We start from the raw sequence: 23,521 nt of genomic DNA, 5'->3' as shown, positions 1-23,521 counted from the left end.
GCAAACAGCAGTGTTCACCTGTTATCTGGGAACTGTCAGGGCCGGTGGTCAGGAGGAGGCAAAGCAAGCCAGCCTGAGTGACTTGTTAGGGTACTTCTGCATGCAAAGCAAATGCTCTACCCCGACCCCATCCCCCCCAATGGGAGAAGTTGTTACGCAATGGGAGAGATTATTATTACAACATGTCATTATTACGCAATGTAATTATTGCACTGGGAGAGGTTATTACGCAGTGTAATTATTGCGCAATATAAATGTTGTGCAATGGGAGAGGTTATTATTACGTAATGTAATTATTGCACAATGGTAGTGGCTATTACACAATGTAATTATTGCACAATTGTAGAGGTTATTACGCAATGTAATTATTGTACAATGGGACAGGTTATTGTTACGCAATGTAATTATGTCGCAATGGGAGAGGTTATTATTATGCAATGTAATTATTGCACAGTGGGAGAGGTTATTAGAGCCCCATCCCCCACAATGGGAGAGATGAGAGGAGTTGTAGTCCCACAGCATCTGGGGGCCCAAGGTTTAGCTCATCTGGATGTGTAGGCATAGGCAACCTTGGCTCTCCAGCTGTGGTTGGCCTACAACTCCCATCATCACCGGCCACAATTTATGGGGATGGTGATAAATTCATCATGGAGGTGACAGGCGTTATAGTTCAACAACCACTGGAGCGCCAAAGTTGCCTCCCTCGCTTCAGCTCATAAAAATGCTTAGACGGATGTGAAACAAACGGGGCAGCTACCCGAATGGTGCCAACCACGCCGTGAGTCGCAAGCATTCGTTAGAAAGCTCTGGCCGCTAACGAGCGGGATGTCCTCTTTTTCTCGCGCGTGTCTAATTGGTGCCCTCTTTTCCTTCTCAGGATGCAGACCTGGCCCGGTTGCTAAGCTCGGGTTCCTTTGGCAACCTGGAGAACCTCAGCCTGGCCTTCACCAACGTCACCAGTGCCTGCGCAGAATATCTGATCAAGCTGCCTTCTCTCAAGCAGCTGAACCTGTGGTCGACTCAGGTAGGTGCTCTGGGAAGGGCAGCACAGAGGAAGAGCTGCTGCAGCCCACGCAGCCCGGGACTGCCAGTTGTATCTGCATGGGAGCAGGAGAACAGCCCCGCTGGATCAGGCCCAAGGCCTGTCTGCTCCAGCGTCCTGTTTCCCCGAGGGTTCCTTTCCCAGACGCCTTTGAGAAGCCCTCTCTCCTGCTGCGCTCGACGGCATTCCCCTGCAACTGGTCTTCAGAGGCATCTTTGCTCCGAGGCAGGGAGTGGCCTGTCAGGTTTCCTGACCATGCAAGAGACATCTTCAAAATGCATCCGGAAGCAGACGCCGGCCCCAACACTTGTCTGCACATTGGCCGCCCTGAGGCAGGAGTTGCATTGCATATGAGAATATAATATGGGAAGGGACCAGGCCCGGAGCCAGCTGGTGGCACAGCTGGTGTATGTGCCACGCCAAAATTTATCTTTCCTCCTCAGCCTCTCGGACTGTTTTCACTGAACATTTTCTAACCGGTCTCCTCTGACTTCTGCAATCCCGCCCCCAACATTTTGAGGCTGGCTACAGGCCTGGAAGAGACCGTCGCTCATTGACGGAGCACATGCTTTGCAACTTTTCTCTCCTCCCCTGAGAGCTGGTCTTGTGGTAGCAAGCAAGATTTTTCCCCTTAAGAAAGCAGGGTCCGCCCTGGTTGTATATGGATGGGAGACTAGAAGTGTGACCATTGTAAGATATTCCCCTTAGGGGATGGGGCCACTCTGGGAAGAGCAGGAGGCTTCAAGTTCCCTCCTTGGCAGCATCTCCAAGATAGAGCTGAGAGAGATTCCTGCCTGCAACCTTGGGGAAGCCGCTGACAGTCTGGGTAGACAATACTGAGCTTGATAGACTAATGGTCTGACTCAGTATGTGGCGGCTTCCTATGTACCTCTTTGGGGAGAGACTATAGCGGAGTGGCAGAGCACCTGCAGAAGGTCCCAGGGTTAGCAAGCACGGATCATCCCCTTTGCTAAGCAGGGTCCACCCTGGCTTGCATTTGAATGGGAGACTATACATGTGATTCCTGTAAGATACTCCTCCTAGCGGGTGGGGCTGCTCTGAGAAGAACATCTTCCTGCTTGCATGCAGATGGCCCCAGGTTAATTCCTTGGCAGCGTCTCCAAGATAAGGCTGAGAGAGACTCCTGCCTGCAGCACTGGAGAAGCCGCTGCCAGTCTGGGCAGACAATAGTGAGCTAGATGGACCAAGGGTCTGACTCGGTATATGGCAGCTGCCTGTGTTCAATCCCTGGCATCTCCAGATAGGGTTTGGAAAGTCTGTTATCTGGAACCCTGGAGAAATTCTGCCAGTCATTGTAGCGGACTGAACTCGAAGGACCCATGGTCTGACTCGGTCGGAGGCAGCTCCAGAGATTCAGTTTGCGTTTTATGCAGAAGGACTGTGGCTCAGGGATAGAGCATCTTCTTTGCGTGCAGAAGGTCCCAGGTTCAGTCCCTTCCAACTCCTGTAGGGCTGGAAGAAGAGCCCTGGAAAGCCGCAGCCGGTCAGTGTAGACAGTACCGAGCTAGGTGGACATAAGAAGCTGCCATATACTGAGTCAGACCATTGGTCCAACTAGCTCGGTATTGTGTACACAGACTGGCAGCGGTGTCTCCAAGAATGCAGGCAGGAGTCTCTCTCAGCCTTCTCTTGGCGATGCTGCCAGGGAGGGGACTTGGAAGCTTTTGCGTGCGAGCAAGCTGATACTCTTCCTAGAGCAGCCCCATCCCCTAAGGGGAGTAGATTGCATTGCTCACACACATGGTCTCCCATTCAAGTGCAAACCAGGGCAGATGCTGCTCAGCAAAGTGGACAATACATGCTGGCTACCACGAAACCAGCTCCCCACCCGATCCATGGTCTGACCCAGTACATGAGAGCTGAATCAGAAGACCGCCAAGGTCCCTTCCAGCTCTAAAATGCTATGAGTCAGTAGTCTGATTCAGTACAAGGTGGCTTTGCGTGGACCAGGCCAGTCCAACATGACGTCCTGCTCGGACGGCAGCCGCTCTCCGAGATCTCAGGCTGAGCTCTGGTCCAGTTCTGCTCCCGGCGAGCCCCCTAACACTGCTTCTCGTCTCTTTCTGCCCGACAGTTTGGAGATGCCGGTTTGCGGCTCCTCTCCGAACACCTCACTATGCTGCAAGTGCTCAACCTGTGTGAAACCCCCGTCACGGATGCCGGCCTGCTGGCGCTGAGCTGTAAGTGGGCAAACCAAGAGGCTTGTGCCAGGGAAGAGGGCAGGGGAGTGGATTCACCAGTCCCTTCAGAGGGCTCGAGATCACTGACCTTTGGCATGCTCATAATCAGGAGTGGGAAGAGAAGGGGGTTGATGTGCTGTTACTTTTCCATCCATGTCTGTCCAGGCCACAGGAAGTGTAATTATTCCAGATAAATTAATCCAGCATCAAATGCTGTGCTCTATAGCCAGACCCTCCTCCCTTAATCATCCCCCGTTCGGCATTTCTGGCCCGGCCACCAACAGAGATCTGGTTGGCAGAGACTGAAGACAGGGCCTTTTCAGTTGTGACCCCTTGGCTTGGGAACACCCTCCTGGAAGAGGTTTTTCTCTTCCGTGAAAAGCCATGCTCCCATCCCTCAGGGTTTTAAAGAAAATGTTGAAGACCCGTCTCTAGAGAGACCTTTTCGTGTTTTATCTGCTGCTTATATCTGGTAGGGGTTTTGTGTGTTTTTTAGTTTTTAACTTGTGACTTTTAATTTGTAACTTTTTAAAATGTGTGGCTCGCAAATGTGGCTTTTAAAAAATTGATTTTTGTTTTATGTTGTACTTATTTTATTAATTTTGTGAGCCACTCTAAGCAGTAGTGTGTTGGAGGGGCAAGGTATAAATATTTTCATTAAATAAATTACATAGCATCATTTAGTTCACTGGTCTTCAAATATAGTTGACCAGTACCCACTAAAGCGAGAGGCACCACCACCATTGTTTTAGGATTTCTCTTTTTTTGTTTGTTTGTTTGTTTGTTTAAGATTTTATACCACCCTTCCAAAATGCTCAGGGCAGTTTACATTAAAACACCCTTAAAATCAATTAATTAAAACAAAAATTATAAACTGCATAAAATAATTATTAACAATTAAAACATCATTTAAAAACATTTAAGAGGAGAGAGAGAGAAACATTCACATTACTCTGTGCAAATGATTTTTTGTAGTGTTTTTTAACTCTTAAAATATTTTGGCTTTTCCATAATTTTCCATTTATATCCCTATTCTAATTCATATAGATGCAGAGAATATCTTGCCAGAAAGGGCCTTGGGAAGTTGATGAGCATCTTAGCTAAATTAGAGCTAAGCCTCCCATATGCCAGCTACCTGAACATACGCGTCCCCCAGTAGCTGTTATAGTATTCATTAGGGCTGTGCATGGAAGAAATTACTGGATTGGGTTCAGTTCCAATCTGACACAAGTGATTCTCGGATTCCGAGATCAAGCAATGTTGACTCAGTTCACTAGCCTGACAAGATATTTTACTCGTCAGATGGTTCCTTGAGGCTATGTTGGTACATTATTAGTCAGGATTTCCCCCCCACTCTTCAGGCATCATTTTTCACTCGTCACAGACAAGTAGACAAATGGATTTTCTGAGCCCTGCGAATCGTGCATCCAACATTTGTACCAACCCAGATCTAATTGTTCTGTATACAGCACTTCACCAGATTCCGTGACAAGCAACTTTTGTGACATCAGCAACAGAGAAAAACAGCATGAAAACAGCCATCTGATTATTCACTAGAGTTTGATACAATCCAATACAGAAAATATTGTATCGGGTTTAGCAGTATTAGCAGTTTTGCACTGAAATCAATATGGTGAAAATGCTGCTGGTAAGGACCATATCTAATATGCATCTGATATATACATCTAGAGAAGTATATATCAGGCAGTATTGAAATAGGATAAATAATTGCATCAGATTTGATGAACAGTCCTAACATTTATTGCACCTAGTTTTTTAAAAAATAAGAAAAACAAAGTGGTGTGCATGCACGAAATGAATGATGAGAAGACCTTGCTGACAAGCTTACAGTCAGATTTTAATTGCGCCATATGTCTCCGGAACCCTCTAGTCATAACATGTGTTTTGTTTCCTAGCTATGAAAAGCCTGTGCAGCTTAAATATGAACAGCACCAAGCTCTCGGCAGACACCTACGAAGACCTCAAGGTACGCAATGTTTTCAAGCTGCAGGGGTCATACCTTGGGCGGGGGGCATATGTGAAAACCTGCCTTTTCCAGTAGACGGAGATGGCCAGGTCATGATGTCTGAAAGGCAGGCAGCATCTTAACTCTGATGTTGCAAAATCCCAAAGCATCCCTGTTGGTTTGTGTCTCCTGCCACTGGCTGATGGGCAGTAGGAGCATAGGAAGCTGCCATCTACCAGGTCAGACCACTGGTCCATCTAGCTCAGTACTGTCTACACTGACTGGCAGCAGCTCTCCAAGGATTCGGGCAGGAGTGTCACTCAGCCCTACTTGGAAATGCCAGGGATTGAACCTGGGACCACGTTGCTACGGCCCCATCGCTCCAAAAGGAAACTGCCTTTTACCGGATCAGACCATTCCTCCATCTCGTTCTGTATTGCCTACAGCAGCTGGCAGCCTCTCTCGGAGATTTCAGGCAGGAGTCTCTCCCAGCATGCCCTGGGGATGAACCTGCAACCTCGGCATGCCAGTGGGTGCTCCTCCACTGAGCTAAGGCCCCATTGTCTAAGTTGAATGTCTTACAGCACTCACCTTTGGCCCCCCATCCAACTGCAAATCCAAGGGGACAGTTCATGCTCGTCCAAGTTCCACCAAGTTAAAGGGGTGAAAAGAGGTAGGAGCAGTTACTAGCACCATCACAGAAGTGTTCTATTGGCAAGAAGGCCGGACATAGCAAACTAAACCTCCGCCATTACTAGAAGTCATTTCTGCCCACGCAGCAGAACATCTGCATATTCTGTCCTACCACAACAGGATAGCCAAACTTCTGCTTGATACCAATGTTGCTGCTCCCACAGAAGATCACTGCCCAGGTCTTTCCCAATCCTTATACCAGGGAAGCTCTTCAGGCCCACAGATAGCCAGCTGCCGCCGCCTTGGACTCGATGCAGCTCCTTGCACACATCCTGTTTGAGGATCCAGAGCAGAAAGCTGGTCTTGTGGTCGCAAGCATGACTTGTCCCCTTAGCTAAGCAGGGTCCGCCCTGGTTGCATACAAAAGGGAGACTAGAAGTGTTTGCACTGTAAGACATTCCCTTCAGGGGATGGAGCCGCTCTGGGAAGAGCAGAAGGTTCCCAGTTCCCTCCCTGGCGGCATCTCCAAGACAGGGCTGAGAGAGACTCCTGCCTGCAACCTTGGAGAAGCTGCTGCCAGTCTGTGAAGACAATACGGAGCTAGGTAGACCAATAGTCTGACTCAGTAGATGGCAGCTTCCTATGTTCCTAAGCTGATTCATTGACTTGTCTATTCTTCCCCGTGGTGGTGGCTGCAGCCACCTTTTCTGCTCTTCCTCATTCGGCTGCTGCTTCCAAATTCTGGTTTGTGAGCCTCTTCGGATTATCCGGGAGGAAGCCTGGTCTTGCGGTAGCAAGCAGGCATTGTGCCCTGCTTGGCATTTTGATGGGTGACTTGATATGCACTCTCTGCTGTAAGATATTCCCCTAAGGGGGTGAAGATGTAGCTGAGTGGTAGAGTATCTGCTTGCATGCTGTGGAGGCCCTGGACTTTGGCCCAGATGTCCAGGGGAAAGAGCGCCTCTGCTCTCATGCAGAAGGTCTCGGGTTCAGTCCTTAGCAGCATCTCCAGGGAGGGCTGGAAGAGACTCTTGCCTAAAACCTTGGAAAGCTGCTGCCAGTCAGTGTAGACCAGGGATTCTCAACGTTGGGTCCCCAGATATTATTGGACTTCAACTCCCATAATCCCCAACCAAAGGCCACCATGGCTGGGGATTATGGAAATTGAAGTCCAATAACATCTGGGGACCCAACGTTGAGAATCCCTGGTGTAGACAGTACTGAGCTAGATGGACCAGTGGTCTGATCCAGTATAAGTATTCCTATCTTCCTCAGTACTACTGAGAGAGATCCTTGCCTTTGAGGCCTTGGAGAGTTGCTAGAGGAGACCACACTGGGCTCAATGGAGTCCCGATTGGACCCGCTCTAAGGCAGTTTTCATGTCGTTCAAGCAAGGGTTTAGTGTCATTTTTTGGACTAGGATGTTGCAATACAACTGCTAGTAATGCCTAGCAATTAATTCTGTTCCCGCGGTTCCCAACCTTTGGTCCTCAGATGTTGTTGGACTACAGTGCTCATCATCCTGAGCCAGGGGCTGGGGATGATGGGAGTTGTAGTCCCAACAATGTCAGGGAACTCAAGGTTGAGCCAACAGGTAACCCCTGTTCTGTGGAACTAAAGGATTTGTCTTGAGTACAGAAGGGCTTTGCATGTCTTTAAGCTTCAGCTGGAGATATTGCAGATTAGATCTCTGCTTCTGAGCTGCAGATTGGCCCAGCCTGTCGGAATGCCAGCCATATATTCCCAAATAGGCATTATTAGCAAACTTCCCACAGGGTTCTTCCTGGCTGTTGGGGCATCAGCAGCAAAGCGATTCTAAATTGAAGGTGTGTCCAAGAATTCTGCCGATAAGGCAGAACAGAACCCGTGCGCCACGCCTATATTGGCTGCAGGCGGGGGCCGCTGGGTAATTTCAGGAGCTTGAATGAATAAGAGCCATTTGACTGGATGAACAAGATGCTCTTCCTTATCTGGGTCGTTCCCAAGCCAAAGGTCCCTCGGTCAACAGCTGTTTCCTGCTCCTCCCTTGCTGGGCATTCTGCCTGTTGGGCTAAAGCAGGTCTTCCCAATTGTGGGTCCCCAGATGCTGATGGACTACAACTTCTATCATCCCCAACCACAATGGCCTTTGTGATTCCCAGCCATGGAATCTCTAGACGTCCGACTCAAACGCCCATCATCCTGAGCCACCGCAGTCTTCAGCAACCTTTAGAAATTATTATTATTATTATTTATTTTACATTTATATCCCACTCTTCCTCCAAGGAGCCCAGAGCGGTGTACTATATACTTAAATTTCCCTTTCACAACAACCCTGTGAAGTAGGTTCGGCTGAGAGAGAAGTGACTGGCCCAGAGTCACCCAACTTGTTTCATGGCTGAATGGGGATTTGAACTCGGGTCTCCCCGGTCCTAGTCCAGCACTCTAACCACTACACCACCCTGGCTTCTGTGATTGTGGCTGGAATGGAAAGATGGGAGTTGCAGGCCAACAACATTTGGGGATGCAGTGTTGGGAACCGCTGTGCTAGGAAAACAGCTTTGCACAAGCACTGTGTTAGTCTGGATGTTAGCCATTGACTACAGCAATCATTTTGGAGCAGCTCACAGACTCAAACAGCGACAACATCTCCAGGATATTAATTTTAAAACTCGGCAGCTTAAAAGTTAAAAGCCATTAAAACTCGGCAGCTTAAAAGTTAATATCATCACTGCCATACAAATGCCCCTAGGGAAAGGAATTCCCCAACTGGGATGCCACCACAGAAAAGGCCCCGTTCCTAGTCTAACACCTGCCTCACCTCTGAAGGTGGGAACACCTGGAGGAAGGGAGATGAGGGTCTCAAAAATGGGCAGGTTCAGGTCCCATCCTCCAATAGCTGGTCTGCCATCCTTATAAAGGATGGCACAACAACCATAAGTGTTCCTTATATTTATATAAGGAACCAGTCTATGATCTGGCTCCTTACAATACTAAATAAAGTGTGTCAAGTCGATTTCGACTCCTGGCGCCCACAGAGCCCTGTGGTTGTCTTTGGTAGAATACAAGAGGGGTTGACCATTGCCTCCTCCCGCGCGGTATGAGTTGATGCCTTTTAGCATCTTCCTATATCGCTGCTGCCTGATGTAGGTGTTTCCCATAGTCGGGGAAACATACTATCAAGGATTCGAACTGGCAACCTTCTGCTTGTTAGTCAAGCATTTCCCCGCTGCGCCACTAAGCATTTATATGCTTTAGTCACATGTTCATGGGATGATGATCGGCTTCTCCAGCTGCTGTCCCTGAAGCGATGCAAATAACCAGAAGCAATGTCTGATGTATTTAAAGGAGCAGCACCTTATGTTGTCTCTAATAAATATTGCACTGTTCCCTTGCGTTGGAGCAAACTCACAAAGGTGTTAACAGCAGGAGACAGTCCTTCTGGAAATCTAAAAAGAAAATGTTGGTATTAAATCTTCCTCCTCCTTTTCTTCTCTCTCCCCCCTCCCCGCTTTTTAAAAATCTCTTTAACCAGGCGAAATTGCCCAATCTGAAGGAAGTGGATGTCCGTTACACAGAAGCATGGTGAAATCTCTCTTACCGTTATCTGTAGCTTTTGACAAGGAGAGAGAAAAATACTCAGAAACAACAGAATAAAACTTTTGGCTTCTACCTGTAGAGAGCAGCAAGTTCCAAGGACTTCGATTTTAGGAACTGTGTTTGTGAGGTAGCGGAGTGTGGCTTTGCGTGCGGGAGGGGAAACTGAGCATGCCCAAACCCTAACTAATTCTTTCAGCTTTGTACTATAAAATTTGTCAGTTAAATTGAGGGGGGTGGGGAGAGAACTGGACAAGCAAGTCTCTGTAGCTGCAAGAGGATTAGAAGAACGGGGCGGGGAAATCTGTGCATTTTTTAATTAGCCTTTTCTGTTTGATTTTTAAAAAAAATACCTTGTGGAGAGAGAAAAATTACAAGAATATGCATCAGTTTTTCATAGTTTTCCTTGGTTGGACCTCAGCCTTTAGGTGCTTTTTGCCATTCTTCCTGCTAGAAAAAGAATAAGAAACCAAGTCTGAGAAATCAAGAGAAGAAAAAGAAACTCACATGATTTGCACCTCTCGCTCTGTTCTCGCGATTGTTATGCAAAGTAATTTTGTTGTACATACAATTTATATGATGCACCTATTTAAGAAAATGGTTCACAAACAACAGGTCTGGGACCTGTCTTTTTATTTATGAGTTGTTAATTCTTTTATCTTCTTCATTTTTGTTCTGTTTCATTCTGTTTCGCATAGAGTACTGTACAAAGTAGTTCGCTGTCTGTCTTACTGGGGGGTTTTTTTGGGTTGTTTTTTTTTTTTTAAGAAAAACAAAAACAGAAAGCCCTCTTAAATAACGGTTTTTTGGTAATGCTTACTATATTATGTAATCTCTGTCCACTTCATCACCTTGCTGCATTTTCAATTTACAGATGCCTCAAACTTTGTTCAAGCAGAGGTGGGTGGCGGGGGGGAGGGATCATATAAATACATTTATACCATATGTACAGAAATGAAAAGGTGGGAGATGGGTGGGTGGTTGGGTATAGGTTATGAATTACCCAAGACATACACCTTCAGCCGTTTTCTATCTGTGCCAGGGTTAGGAAATAAGGTGGTATGAACGCCACCTTATTTTAAAAACTTCAGTTTGATATAAAGCTTGTTGAGCTATCAACTATACATGTTAGAAATCCCAAGATGTGCTGTTTTGTTTGATTTACGTCCATTATTTCAAAATGCAAGTTTTGCCTCCCACACACCATGTTTTACAGGATCTTTCCTTTCGTTTCCCCTCTAATGTTGTTTTACTCGTGTTCCATTCATACGCATATCTGACATTCTTTTCAGAAGATTGAAATAAGAGATTGATTAGCAAAAGAGGGCCTAAGTGCCATCTGAAATTATGACCACTATCTCTTTCCTGATCCATCTACACAGTTGCTCAGAAAAACACTTTTTTAAAAAAGTGGTTTTTTTAGAAATATGCTTTTGGTTGTTTTGTTTTCTCCACAATAAGCATTATTGAATGGAGCCAGCTTTTTGTTAATGCAAAAATGGAACTGTTTTCTTTCAGTTTAGCAAATGTTTATTCATTTCTTTGGCACCTCAGAGATTTAACATCCAGGCCCATGTAATTATATATATATATATATATATATATATATATATATATATATATATATATAAAAAAATAAAAATAAATAAAATACACATATTTTATCGTATTCAATGGGAAGCGAACTTTTGCTGTACTGGTTGTCCATTTTTTGTTTTTAATTGTTGCTAGGTAGCTTACTTACACTATCTCCATCTCTCAACTCCCCCTTTTTTATCAAAAGGAATGGTTGGTTCAAGTCTTAATTCATCTAGCGTGCCACATTTCCCTTTTGTTTTTGTTTTTCTGCCTTATATCCCAAGCTGTATAATGAACTCAGTGAGGGAAGGAAGGAATGAGAAAAGAAAAAGCGGATTAAACTAATGCCAACATTTTATCCTTAGCACTGTTGCTTTTACCGATGGTTTAATACTACTGTTCTGTAGCTGTGTACAAAAAGATGTGAAATAATTTCAAACGGTGGGACGGGGAAAATAAACCGTAAGTGAATATCTTTTAGTGGCGTGCATTGTCCTTTCTTTACAAAGCGTGCAGTTTGTGGTGGGCAGGGATCTGGAAAGAGTCCAGAGCACCGACAGCACTGGGGATACCAAGAGCCACTGATATGCCTAGTCTGGCTCTCAACTTGCTCTACACATCCACATCCAGGGGCGTAGCTAGTGGAGTGGGGGCCCATGTTCACCCCTCTCCCTGGCGGCCCTTCGTAATGAGGGAGATAATGAAGAAAATAGGGAGGGATGGAACTGGGGGGCCTTCAGGAGCTGGGGGCCCCGGGTTCTTTGAACCCATCCGCTCAGTTATAGCGACACCCCTCTCCACATCTACAAATCCACTTGCCAGCTCGCCAGTGGTGAGTGCCCCCAGCCCTCTGCCGAGCAGCACGCCCAGAACTGCACAGATCTTCTCCCCAAAGGCCTCATTTCCACTGCTGTTTGGGAGAAGGTAAGAGACAGTAGGGGTGCTTTCAGAGCAGCCAGAAGGCTCCCACGGCTTCTTACCATTGCCATCTGCTGGTGCGGATGCCTCTCCAAAGCCCTCTGCCTGTGTTCCAGAAGAGGATCTGAGGGAATAGAACGGATTGGGGACTACCACAAATAATGACTGGCTAGTGGTGAAATGACTTGCCAAGCAAGCCAGAGGATGCCGGTTCGAATCCCCTCTGGTATGTTTCTCAGACTATGGGAAACACCTCTATCAGGCAGGAGCGATTTAGGAAGGTGCTGAAAGGCCTCATCTCCTACTGCATGGGAGATGGCAATGGTGAACCCCTCCTGTATTCTACCAAAGACGACCACAGGGCTCTGTGTGGTCGCCACGAGTCGACACCGACTCGACAGCACAACTTTACCTTTAGTGAGCTAAGCTTAAATATGTGTATCCCTGCACAAGGGCCTCTAGGACGAAGTCCAATTTGTGTATGGAATGGCCAGGAGAAGAAGAAAAGAGGGTTTGTATGTGTTTCCATAAAAGCATCAGAGGGAGCCTGAGGAATGAGCAGAGGGGGGAGCATTCCGGAGATAAGGGGCCATCACCGAAAAGGCCCTGTCACATGCAAGGGTGGCCCAAGGTATTGCTGGAGGCAAGACATAAGAACATAGGAACAGCCCTGCTGGATCAGGCCCAAGGAGGCCCATCTAGTCCAGCATCCTGTTTTGCACAGTGGCCCACCAGATGCCTCTGAGAAGCCCACAGGCAGGAGTTGAGGGCATGCCTTCTCTCCTGCTGGTACTCCCCTGCAACCGGTCCTCAGAGGCATCCTGCCTTTAAGATGTTGCCCTGCCTGTGACCTTAGGGCAAGCCAGCCCTCTTTTAAAACTGACCCTTTCAGGCTTTGGAAGTGGCATGGGGAGGGCGGGAGGTTGTAGCAGCTGCCTCGTGTTCATCTTCTTAGCCTAGTCCTGAATGAGGTTAGGGCTGAGATTGCATGGTGAGGGAGAAATGGAAGCAATGCTGATGGAAGATCGGATGGAGCTATTAAGGGGAAGTAGAAGCAAGGGGTCTTGCATGGGGGGGGGGCATTGCTACATTCCACACGGACACCCACCATGAACAACTCTGAAGGGCAGGATTCCTTTACTCACAGCCAACCAAGGGGTGAATTAAGCACTAAATTAGCACTATATAGGCAGCTGCCAAGTATTGGTGTGAATGATGGAGATCTTGGTTGAGCCATCTTTGCAGGTGGAGAGAACCATGGGCTGGCGGTTCACTTTTTAACTTTTAGGGTTGCAGCTGCCTACTATTAGTCCAGACTATGGTTACCTCCCCCCCACCCCCCGGAGAAACAGCCACCGCCATGAAGGTGAGCTCAAGGTGACAGATGGCCAGTGCAAGGTTATCTGCAGCCCCCTTCAGGTGTGTGGGACTCAATTTTGGCCTACCACCTGATTGAGTATGACACCCCTGACCAAGGCTGTGTAGATTTTTATTTTATTTTTTTAAAGAAAACAGCTCTTAGTTTGCTATATATCTACACACAAACACATACACCTGTAGTGATATTTGCCTTTAATGTCCCTTTCATCTGGGTCTGGTCAGATCTGTATATGTCATCAATGATCATAAACTAAACTGAACTGGTTTAAAAAACAAAAACAAAACACAGCCCTTTGAATTATGCCCACAAAGAAACTGTGATTTGGGGTCATCCTTTAAGCCAGGGTTCTCAAGATGGGATCCTGCAGATGTTGGACTTCAACTCCCATAAACCCCAGCCACGACGACTTGGTCATTGTGCAGATGTTGGCCTACAACTCCCATAATCCCCAGCTATTGGCCACTGTGTCTGGGGATTATGGGAGTTGTCAAACAACAGCTGGGGGGGGGCAAAGTTGAGCAGGCCTTGGCTAGGGATTATGGGAGTTGTAGTCCAGCAACATCGGGGGGGGGCACCCATTTGAGAGCCCAAGCTTTAAGTGCTAGCTAGATTCATTGGTTCCCTTTTATTAGGCCCAGTTAGCAGCCTAGTTGCTCTATTTAGTACTGTAAAGCCACATGGGAGCCCAGGCGGCTCTGGTCTGCCTAGCTCTGCCCTGAGTTCTGTCTCTTGGTCACACAAGAGTGTGACAGAGTGTCTGGAATACTGGGGGCTGATGTTTCGATAGAGCAGGGCTGTCCAACTTCGACCCTCAAGCTATTGTTGAACTACACCCCCCATCATCCCCCTCCACCATGACCAACAGGGATGATGGTCGTTGTAGTCCAACAAGAGGTGGTGGGCCAAAGTCGTGCACCCCTGCACAGGGTGAGACGGGACAGTCAGGTCTTGATATCCGTAGGGTATTTGCTACAGAATGTGTTTAGCACAAGAGTGCTTAGGACTTCAAAGTCATAATGCAATTAGTCTTGTGTTGCTTTCGATCATCGCCCCATCCACAAGAGACATCAATACTCAAGTGAGCACCTGTTTACAATAGGTACCTTATTTTCCAACGCTTTTAAAATTCTGTGCTGGCGTACTTCTGTGAAAATGACAATCTCCTTTGCAAACAGGATCGGGATCTCTACAACTTGAAGATCTTGCAGGAAAGGCTGCCAAGGTGCATCTTCACCTGTAGCACAGCTGAGCCCTGCTTTGACCTAGCAGCTAAGGTGAGCAAGTCTCATTATAATGAGTTGGGAAAGGGGCTGGTTACCAAAGTGCTTCCCTTGGGTCCTATAAGCAAGGCTTCCGTTCTGCAGGGGTCCCGCTTCAAGTATGTGGGGAGAGAAAGAGGAGGAGTGATGGCCACCAGCTTGGATGGCTTGAAGAGGAGAACTGGTCTTGTGGTAGCAGGTACGGCTTGTCCCCTTAGCTAAGCAGAACCACAAGACCAGCTCTCCTCCCCTACACACGCTAGGTTCGATGATGCACATGCAACCTGTTCACACATGCGGCTCTGGACACACATCCAATTATGGTGAATGCACACACAGCAGTGCACGCCTTTATCTGTCCCTCTAGGTGCATTTTTAACATGAACACATCTACATCCATTCACACACAAATGTGCACCTAAGAACGGCCCTACTGGATCAGGCCCAGGGCCCATCTAGTCCAGCATCCTGTTTCCCTCAGTGGCTCACCAGATGCCCCCAAGAAGCCCACAGGCAAGAGCTGAGGGCATGCTCTCTCTCTCCTGCTGTTGCTCCCCTGCAACTGGTATTGAGATGCATCCTGCCTCCAAGGCTGGAGATAGCTTAATGCAGTATCCTTCGTTGTAATTCCTAGGAGCCAGCAGCAGCACCCCCGTCAACCCAAGTGTGGCCGTCTGACTAATTGCTGATTGGGTCTGTATGAAGCTTTGGCCAAAGCTGAAGACTCTTCACAGTTCCCCTGGCACCGTGCAGAGACGACTGTTCTCATTGTGCAGTGTTGTGTGCTTTGTCCAGCACAGAGTGGGGCTCCTTTCAGGGGAACACAGCCCTCTTGAGCCCGTGCCCAGTGGTGCTCTTTGGACTGGACGTCCAGGCAAAGGTCCAGTCCCTTGCAGGCTTGGGGGACCTTCACATGCTGGCCTAGGGGGCCCCCAAATGTGGAGTGGCCTACTAAGTTGAGTGGCAGGATTGTCCATGCAAAAATGTGGTATCTCTCTGCAAGTCAGTGGGAAGTATCTTATTCAGAATATCTTCTTTTTTAAAAAAAAGTTGCCAGCTTTCCCTGATCATGTTCTGGTGTAAAAAAATAATTCATTGCAGCTTATCTATTAGCAGCGGCAAGAGCAGTTGGGGGCCTTCAAAAGGCATTCTTTTTTCAAAAAAAGTTTCCCGCTTTCCCTGAGCATGTTCTGGTGTAAAAGAAATAATGCATTGCAGCTTATCTACTGGCAGCGGCAGGAGCAGTCGGGGGCCCTCAAAAGGCCTTTAGGTCGAGGCTCCAAGATTACCTAGGTGCACCTCTGCCTGTGCCATCTTGGGAGGCGTGAACGTAGAGGGCTCTGTCTCCGAAAAAGCGCCTTCCCAGCACTGAAAAACGCACAGCACTGTGCAGAAATGGCTCCCACGTTGAAGGCTTTTTGCCAGAGGGGCCCCTGCTTGAAAAAGATCACGAAGATCCCTGGCGTAATGTCTAAACAGGGCATACACCTCTTTGCAAAGTTTTCCCAGAGCCTAAAGTACAGTACAGCATGATGCCAGAGATGACCATGGAGTGGTTGCGCCCCTCCCCCGCCTGCCGTGCCCGCCGCCCGCTTTAAGGTCTGCTCAACATTCAACAAACATCAGTTGGGGTGGGGGGCAGGCGGGCAGGCAGGCAGGCAGGCGAGTAGCCCTTGAGGTTAGCACTGCTTTCAGCCTGGGAGGCAGTGACATCAGTGTTGCTATGGAGACCAAACCCTCACCTAGGTCTCTTTCGGTGCTGGCACGGTTGCCAAGGAAACGGATGCCCAGGACAAGGTGGACATCGCCCTCCGGCCCATTCTGTGGCTCTGAGCACTCCCTTCCTGTTGGCACGGCCAAGCAGCAGCCGGGCCTTTCCCGTCCGTCCCTTTCCCCATGGATGCATCTCTGAAACCGGGAGCCAAGCCCTGCTTCTCAGCTGGTCCAGAGGCCTCCGTGAACCGGCCGGATCTGCAACGCAGACGCAGACTCTCCTTTGGATTCAAGAGTCCTGTCGTCTGCTTCCTGCAGCCTCGGAGAGAAGATGCCCCTAAATACCAGTTGCAGCGGAGCAACCGCGGGAGAGAAGGTGTGCCCTCCCCTCTTGCCTGTGGGCTTCTTGGGGGCATCTGGCCGGCCACTGAGGGAAACAGGATGCTGGACGAGATAGGCCTTCTTGGGCCTGATCCAGCAAGGTTGTTCTCATGTTTTTTCCTCTTAATTGCAATCCACATGTTCTTTTCGTCACAGCCTTCAACTGTTAAGAGTGGGAAGCGGGGAGGATTCGGAGCCCGACCTGGAGGGTTGATCCTGGGGGTCTTCTCCATGCAAAGCCGCCACCAAATATTCATACCCCACTCTTCAACCAAAGTTCTCAAAGCAATTTACGTGTGAGTGAGTGAGTGTGTGTGTGTGTGTGTGTGTGTGTGTGTGTGTGTGTGTGTGTGATGGATCCCCTGTCCCCAAAGGGCTCACAATCTAAAAAGAAACATAAAAGGTCGACACCAGCAATAGCCACTGGAGGGATGCTGTGCTGGGGACGGATAGGGCCAGTTGCTCTCCCCTTGCTAAATAAAGAGAATCGCCACTTTTTAAAAATGTGCCTCTTTGCTCAGTTAGCAGGGGTAGCCTGTGCTCTAACCACTGAACTATGGATGCTGCTGCTGAACATATGAAGCTGCCTTTTGCCGAGTCAGACCACTGGTCCACTTAGCTCTGCCTACTCTGACTGGCAGCGGCTCTTCAAGCTTTGAGGCAAGAGTCTCTCGCAGCCCTACCTGGAGATGCTGCCAGGGGTTAAGCCCGGGACCCGCTGCCTGCAAAACAGATGCTCTCCTGTGTCCCCATCCCTATATACTTATTTTGGATCTATCTGTCCCCCTCGCCGCCCCCATGCCAGGGTATGTTTCCCAACCGGTTAAACGTATGAGTTAACTCGGTACAGAATTAAACACTGTTGTAAGCTAGCTGTCAGATGCTATCAAATATTGATCACGGCATGCCTGCGGCTGTCAAAAAGGTTGTCGGCGGCTTCAGAACCATCAGCTCTCGAGAGCCGAGGTTAAATATAAAAATATTTTTGCTATCCTGTTTTGCAAACTTTTGTTTTTCGCTGCAACAATTGATTTTTATACCCTAAAATAATCAAGGGATATGCGGGGGGGGGTACCCCTTCATCAGAAAGTTCATTAAAAAATCAGATTACTTAAAATATAAATATTGTATGTGGGGCCAGGTATACCCCTAATCACTGTGATGCAGAAGTAAGACCCATGTCAGGGAAAGAGAATGAAGGCAAGAGAAAACTCGGGTGGGGGGGTCTTGTTTATACAAGTCACTGAAGATTAGTACCCCTCACACACAAGACCAGCCAACCTTAAAAAGAACTATCTAATCATACCTTTCTAAAGCCTCTGGATAGTTGTGGATGTCTCGTCAGCTGCCAATCCTGGTAGCCATATGGGAAGGAGAAGTGAACAAGACCATGGATAGCGCTGCCCAGAATTGCCCCCCAGCCGGGAGTGGAGACTAGAGCGTACCTGGGAATAAAACAGACAGTTGTAAGCAGTGACCTGCTCATAAGGTCACTGGTCTCTCAGGGAAGAGAGCTGGTCTTGTGGTAGCAAGCATGACCTGTCCCCTTAGCTAAGCAGGGTCTGCCCTGGTTGCATCTGAATGGGAGACTAGAAGTGTGAGCACCTAGGTGGCCAGTTTTGGCTTTTTAAAGCCAAATTCTGGCTTACGGCCCATTTGACCCACGAGTATACCCCTTAGGTTCTGGCCACCCTGGTGAGCACTGTAAGATACTCCCCTCAGGGGATGAAGCCGCTCTGGGAAGAGCAGAAAGTTTCAAGTTCCGTCCCAGGCTTCTCCAAAATAGGGCTGAGAGAGATTCCTGCCTGCAACCTTGGAGAAGCCGCTGCCAATCAGTGTAGACAATACTGAGCTAGATGGACCAAGGGTCTGACTCTGTATAGGGCAGCTTCCTATGTTCCTAAGTAGGGAGATGGGGTGGTACAAAAAAAATGGGTACAGTTTGGAGAACTGCCTATATTTGATTTATATACCACCCTTCCAAAAATGGCTCAGGGCAGTATATAAATCTATATGGGGGAAAGTAACATAGGAAGCTGCCATATGCTGAGTCAGACCCTTGGTCCATCTAGCTCAGTATTGTCTACACAGGCTGGCAGTGGCTTCTCCAAGGCTGCAGGCAGGAATCTCTCCCAGCTCTCTCTTGGAGATGCTGCCAGGGAAGCTTCACTCTACTAGATGCTCTTCCCTGAGTGGCTCCACTACTATTTCTACTAGCAGGAAGACACAATAATGTTCCTTATACTCTGAGAATTTGTCCTCGTGGTTCTAGTGATATTGTACTTTTATGCCGTTCTTATTACTGCAATACATATAATTTTATTTCCCCTATTGTTCTAAAATACCCTGGCAGATCCAATGAGTTTTTAGTTTCTTTGCTTTTACCAGACCAAGATCAGTTAACTACTGAAATAGTAGCTAAATTTATTCCTGCTTAGCTTCAGCAAGGTAGCTGTATTGTGTGTCCTCAGGCCATGCTCTGGGACCCTCTTAGGTCACTCTTGATCATGAAAGGATCTCTGATGAATGGCATCATCCATCTAACCCAGCATCCTATTTCCAACAGTGGACAGCCCAATGCCTACACAAGCGAGCATGGAGACAAGAGTGTTGCTTCTGCACAGCTGGTATTCTTCAGCAGTATACTGCCTCTGAACATAGAGGTTCCACATAATCTTCTGACATAGCCCTGAAGTCCCTCAAGTTGGGGAGAACAGAGATAGTTCAAGGAAACTGCAGCTTCAACAGAACTATTCCCTCCATTACAGCCAGAAGATAACACTCTTACCCACATCCTTAGAGGACTCCTCTGAGGACCAGTCAGTTTAAGTGGAAGCGCGCGCACACACACACACACACACACACACACCCAGGGCCAATGCATGCAAATAAAAGTATTGCAGCTTTATGTCTGGCATCTTCAGTACAACCAGAGGCGCAAGTCAGAAAGCAAGAAAAGAACAATATAGAGAATCCACATCAGCCGAGATGGCCACAAACAACAACAACATTATAAAATGAAACTTATTTATTATTTCTCTGTGTAAACCACCCTGAGCCATTTATGGAAGGGCGGTATAGAAATCAAATAAATAAATAAGCAACAAAAAATATTTATATAGCGCTTTTCAACAAAAGGTTCCAAAGAAGTTTACATAGAGAAATAAATAAATAAAATGGATAAAAACAGAAGAGAAGATTTTAAGCCCACACATTTCAATTTTTTCAAGCAATATCTATCAACAATAATGTATATAATAAAATCTGTGCACAGGTATGCATATGAGAAAGTAAAGACGTCTATAACACTATATTTAAAAGACAGTACCATATAATGTACTCCTTAAATCACTATGTACTCCAGACATTAAGCTTAAAGATCCAGACAACAAAATACCACACATAAATTATTATGGCCCATAATACTCAACAATGTTGAATCTAAAGTATCTATTGATAAAAGTACAGAAGAAAAGACTCAGTCCTTACTTTCACTGGACTGGAAGAGATACTTCTTTTCCATACTTCTAAGCAGGTTGAGGAGTGTATCTTTCCAAGGAGACATTTGGAAGTTCTTCACTAACCCAGGTGTCTCTTATATCACTTAATCGTTTCACTCCAGTCCTTAAAGCAACAGTTCAATAAACCAAAAGATATCCATATACTGTGAAGATTTGCATGCATTCAAAATGCAGCTGTAGTGATGTGTGCTATAATGAAAGATCCAGCATCCACTTGAAAAATAAGACTTAAACCTCCAAAGAGACATTCTATGGTAACTCACATAGTTCAGAAACCAAGGACACAGTTCATCCTGCTGGTGTGGGATAAAAAGCCCAGAAAGACATTAGAACATGGATTTGCCTTTGGAGAAAAGCATTTCATGCTGGAAACATTTCAGGCAATATTTAATCAATTATTGATCAACATTCATTCAGCGCCTTTGGAAATTCCCCCTTCCTTTTAGTCTTGGCTTTTTGGTGCTGCGTCATTTTCCTCCCTCTGTCTTTTCTGGGAGAGACTCCAGCCTGAAACCTCGGAGAGCTGCTGCCAGTCAGTGTAGACAATACTGAGCCGGACGGACCAGGGGGTCTGACTGATAAGGCAGCGTTCTATGTTTTGCGGATAGAGCTGTAGCTCAGCAGCGCAGCTTCCGTTTCACATGCAGAAGGTTCTAAGTTCAAGAGGCAGCAATGGACATTATTTGGGGAACAAGGATTTTGCTACGCATTAAATACTTAGGCAGGTAATATATTTAATGTTAGCTTGACTTTATTAATGAAGCTTGCTTGACATTTGAAATGGACCAGATTCTTCTTAGGAAATGCTGTCTGGATGCAACGCTGGCAATGCAGAGCCGGAGATCCAGGCAGTGGGCTTCACGACAAACCGAAGGCACAAATCACAATCCGGGGAGGGAAACCACATGCCCATGTTTGGATGGAACCACGGTTGCCCGCTTTTGGACACACAGTTTACGAAATCAGAGGTCCCTTCACCTCCGGTTTTATGTTATGTGCGAATGCAGCCATTGTCTCACTCAGCCCAGTTCCTGTCCAGCTAAGTGGGATTGGCCTAACTCCTGGGAGGCTGGAGGCGTTTTCTACCTACCTGGCCTCTGCTGCTTGTTCTGGGGCAGAGGACTGAGTGAATGAAGCTTCTTTAAACAACAGAGGCCTTTGAAAATAATTAATTCAAGCTAGAGGACCATAATATAGGAACATAGGAAGCCGCCGTACACTGAGTCAGACCATTGGTCTATCTAGCTCAGTATTGTGATAGAGAACATGACTTGTCCCCTTAGCTAAGCAGGGTCTGCCCTGGTTGCATAAGAATGGGAGGCTTGATGTGTGAGCACTGGAAGAGATTCCCCTCAGGGGATGAAGCCGCTCTGGGAAGAGAATCTTGGTTCCAAGTTCCCTCCCTAGCAGCATCTCCAAGATAGGGCTGAGAGACATTCCTGCCAGCAACCCTGGAGAAGCCGCTGCCAGTCTGTGAAGACAATACTAAGGTAGAGGGACCAGTGGTCTGACTCAGTATATGGCAGCTTCCTATGTCCCTATGTCCTGTTTTTCTTATACTGAAGTGCCAGCACCTACGTTTGCATGTCACAATCCCTGCTGCCCTCGTGTGGAAAGAAGCTGCAATGGCAATGCCACTGGGCTGTGTGAAACCTCTCGTGTGCATCATTCTGAAGGCTTTTTCACCTGTTGGCAGGAGGAATGCCATTTTTCCCTGTCTGGAAACACCCTGCAGGAAACCTTGGCCAGTGGAGAGTTCCATACCAAACATTAATTGCTCTGGCATGCACTATGGCCTCAGTCCAGCTCAGGCATGGGCACCAGGGTGTGTCATGTGGGGGCACAGGATCAGGAAACCTGGGTTAGTGGAGTGCTCACTCTGTGAACCTGGGCTAAGGGAAGGGCTACTTTGGTGGGCTAGCTGCCAGAGAACCACCGGGCTTGCCCACAAGCCCGCTGGTTCTCCCGATGAGGAAAAACTGGCCTGGGCTTCTTTCACCCAGTTTCCCCCCTTCGTGAGAATAGCCTCGTTCTCTCAAATACCCAGGGCCCAAGTTATTTAGGGCTTTATAGGTTATAACCAAGACCTTGCATTTTGCCCGGTGCCCGTGCATGAGCTGGGCTGAGGCCATAATGCATGCCAGTATTGACTCCTCAGTCTCTCTAGGCTGTGTTGGACCAAGGAGATGTGAAATGAGCTGATGCTTGTTCTGGTAGGGACCATGAAAGCAAGCTATGGGGTCTAAAAGGCAGGCCAAAGAATGCTAATGGGAAAACGCAGGGGAGGACGAAAGGATAATCAGCAGCAACTGAACTGGCTCAGAGTTGTAATGGGCAGAGTTCCCTTTCCAGGCTCTTAACAGCAGCAATAGAACAACAACAACAACAAGCACAGGTTTTTAATTAAGGCTGCAATTCTGTATACACACTTATTTGAGAGGAGATCTGATTGAAAACAGTGCTTGCGTCTAAGCAGGCGGGCATAGACTCCTTAGAGCCACTCCTTAAACATGACAATACACATCCTAGAAAGTAGGCAGTGATCTGTCCTGTCAACTGCCTGATAAGTGACCCCCTGCAGATAAAAAACAAAGGCAACATTCCTCAGGGGATTTCTGTACTAAAAGCCACACAGCACACAGAAGCAGCTGGACTGAGATTTCTCAGGCTGCTTTCTGCTCTGCCAGTAAAATCCAGTGGCACATTTGAAATCAGGGCAAAATATGGGTGATTTCAACAGCCGAGGAGGGGGGAAAGAGCCAGAGTTGGGGGGCTGCCTGAAATTGCGGGTGACATGGCAATCCTCGAGCAGCCAATACTGAGCTGGGTGAACCAACGGCCTTAGGTAGAGGTCAGCTTCCTAGGTTCCGGGTTCATAAGAACCTAAGAACGGCCCTGCTGGATCAGGCCCAAGAAGGCCCATCTAGTCCAGCATCCTGTTTCACACAGTGGCCCACCAGATGCCTCTGAGAAGCCCACAGGCAAGAGGTATGTGCATGCCCTCTCTCCTGCTGTTGCTCCTCGTTCAATTCCTGGCAGCATCTCCAGATAGGACTGAGAACGTGCGGCTGCCAGTCAGATGGACCAAGGGCTTGACTCAGCTTGGCAGCTGCATATGTTCGTCTGGAGCACCCATTGCTCAGTGACAGAGCATCTGCTTTGCATCCCTGATTCAATCCCTGGCAGCATCTCCAGGTAGGGTTGGGAGGGACTCCTGCCTAAAATCACAGAAAGCCACTGCCAATCAGTGTAGACAAACCTGAGCTGGATGGACCAAGGGCCTGACTCAGCATGTGGCAGCTTCCTTTGCTGGCTCTTTGACACAGACGGCAATGCTGCATCAGAAGTGTGC

At 47.6% G+C, this 23,521-nt stretch overlaps 1 protein-coding gene and 1 long non-coding RNA gene across 5 annotated transcripts in view; one reads left to right on the top strand and one right to left on the bottom strand.

Moving 5' to 3' along the window:
* Window positions 1-11,476, top strand: part of CMIP (c-Maf inducing protein) — a 181,251-nt gene extending 169,775 nt beyond the window's left edge. For all 3 annotated transcript variants that reach the window (XM_053271156.1, XM_053271157.1, XM_053271158.1), the window contains 4 exons: window positions 878-1,024; window positions 3,138-3,243; window positions 5,160-5,230; window positions 9,357-11,476. In XM_053271156.1, the coding sequence (XP_053127131.1) occupies window positions 878-1,024; window positions 3,138-3,243; window positions 5,160-5,230; window positions 9,357-9,410 (378 nt within the window). In that variant the 3' untranslated portion in view covers window positions 9,411-11,476. The remainder of the gene's footprint in view (window positions 1-877; window positions 1,025-3,137; window positions 3,244-5,159; window positions 5,231-9,356) is intronic.
* Window positions 9,721-20,238, bottom strand: LOC128334382 (uncharacterized). Of its 2 annotated transcripts, XR_008311275.1 has the most exons (4): window positions 20,138-20,238; window positions 17,955-18,093; window positions 11,977-12,038; window positions 9,721-9,868 (listed from the first exon to the last, which is right to left on the bottom strand). It is a non-coding gene; the product is annotated as an uncharacterized LOC128334382 (long non-coding RNA). The 2 variants fall into 2 exon arrangements; XR_008311274.1 differs by lacking the exon at window positions 11,977-12,038.
* Window positions 20,239-23,521: the final 3,283 nt, after the last annotated feature.

The sequence above is a fragment of the Hemicordylus capensis genome, chromosome 9, assembly GCF_027244095.1.
Source record: "Hemicordylus capensis ecotype Gifberg chromosome 9, rHemCap1.1.pri, whole genome shotgun sequence".
Taxonomy (NCBI): domain Eukaryota; kingdom Metazoa; phylum Chordata; class Lepidosauria; order Squamata; family Cordylidae; genus Hemicordylus; species Hemicordylus capensis.
Note: the sequence above shows the minus strand (reverse complement) of the source record. Positions and strands in the feature narration are given on the sequence as shown.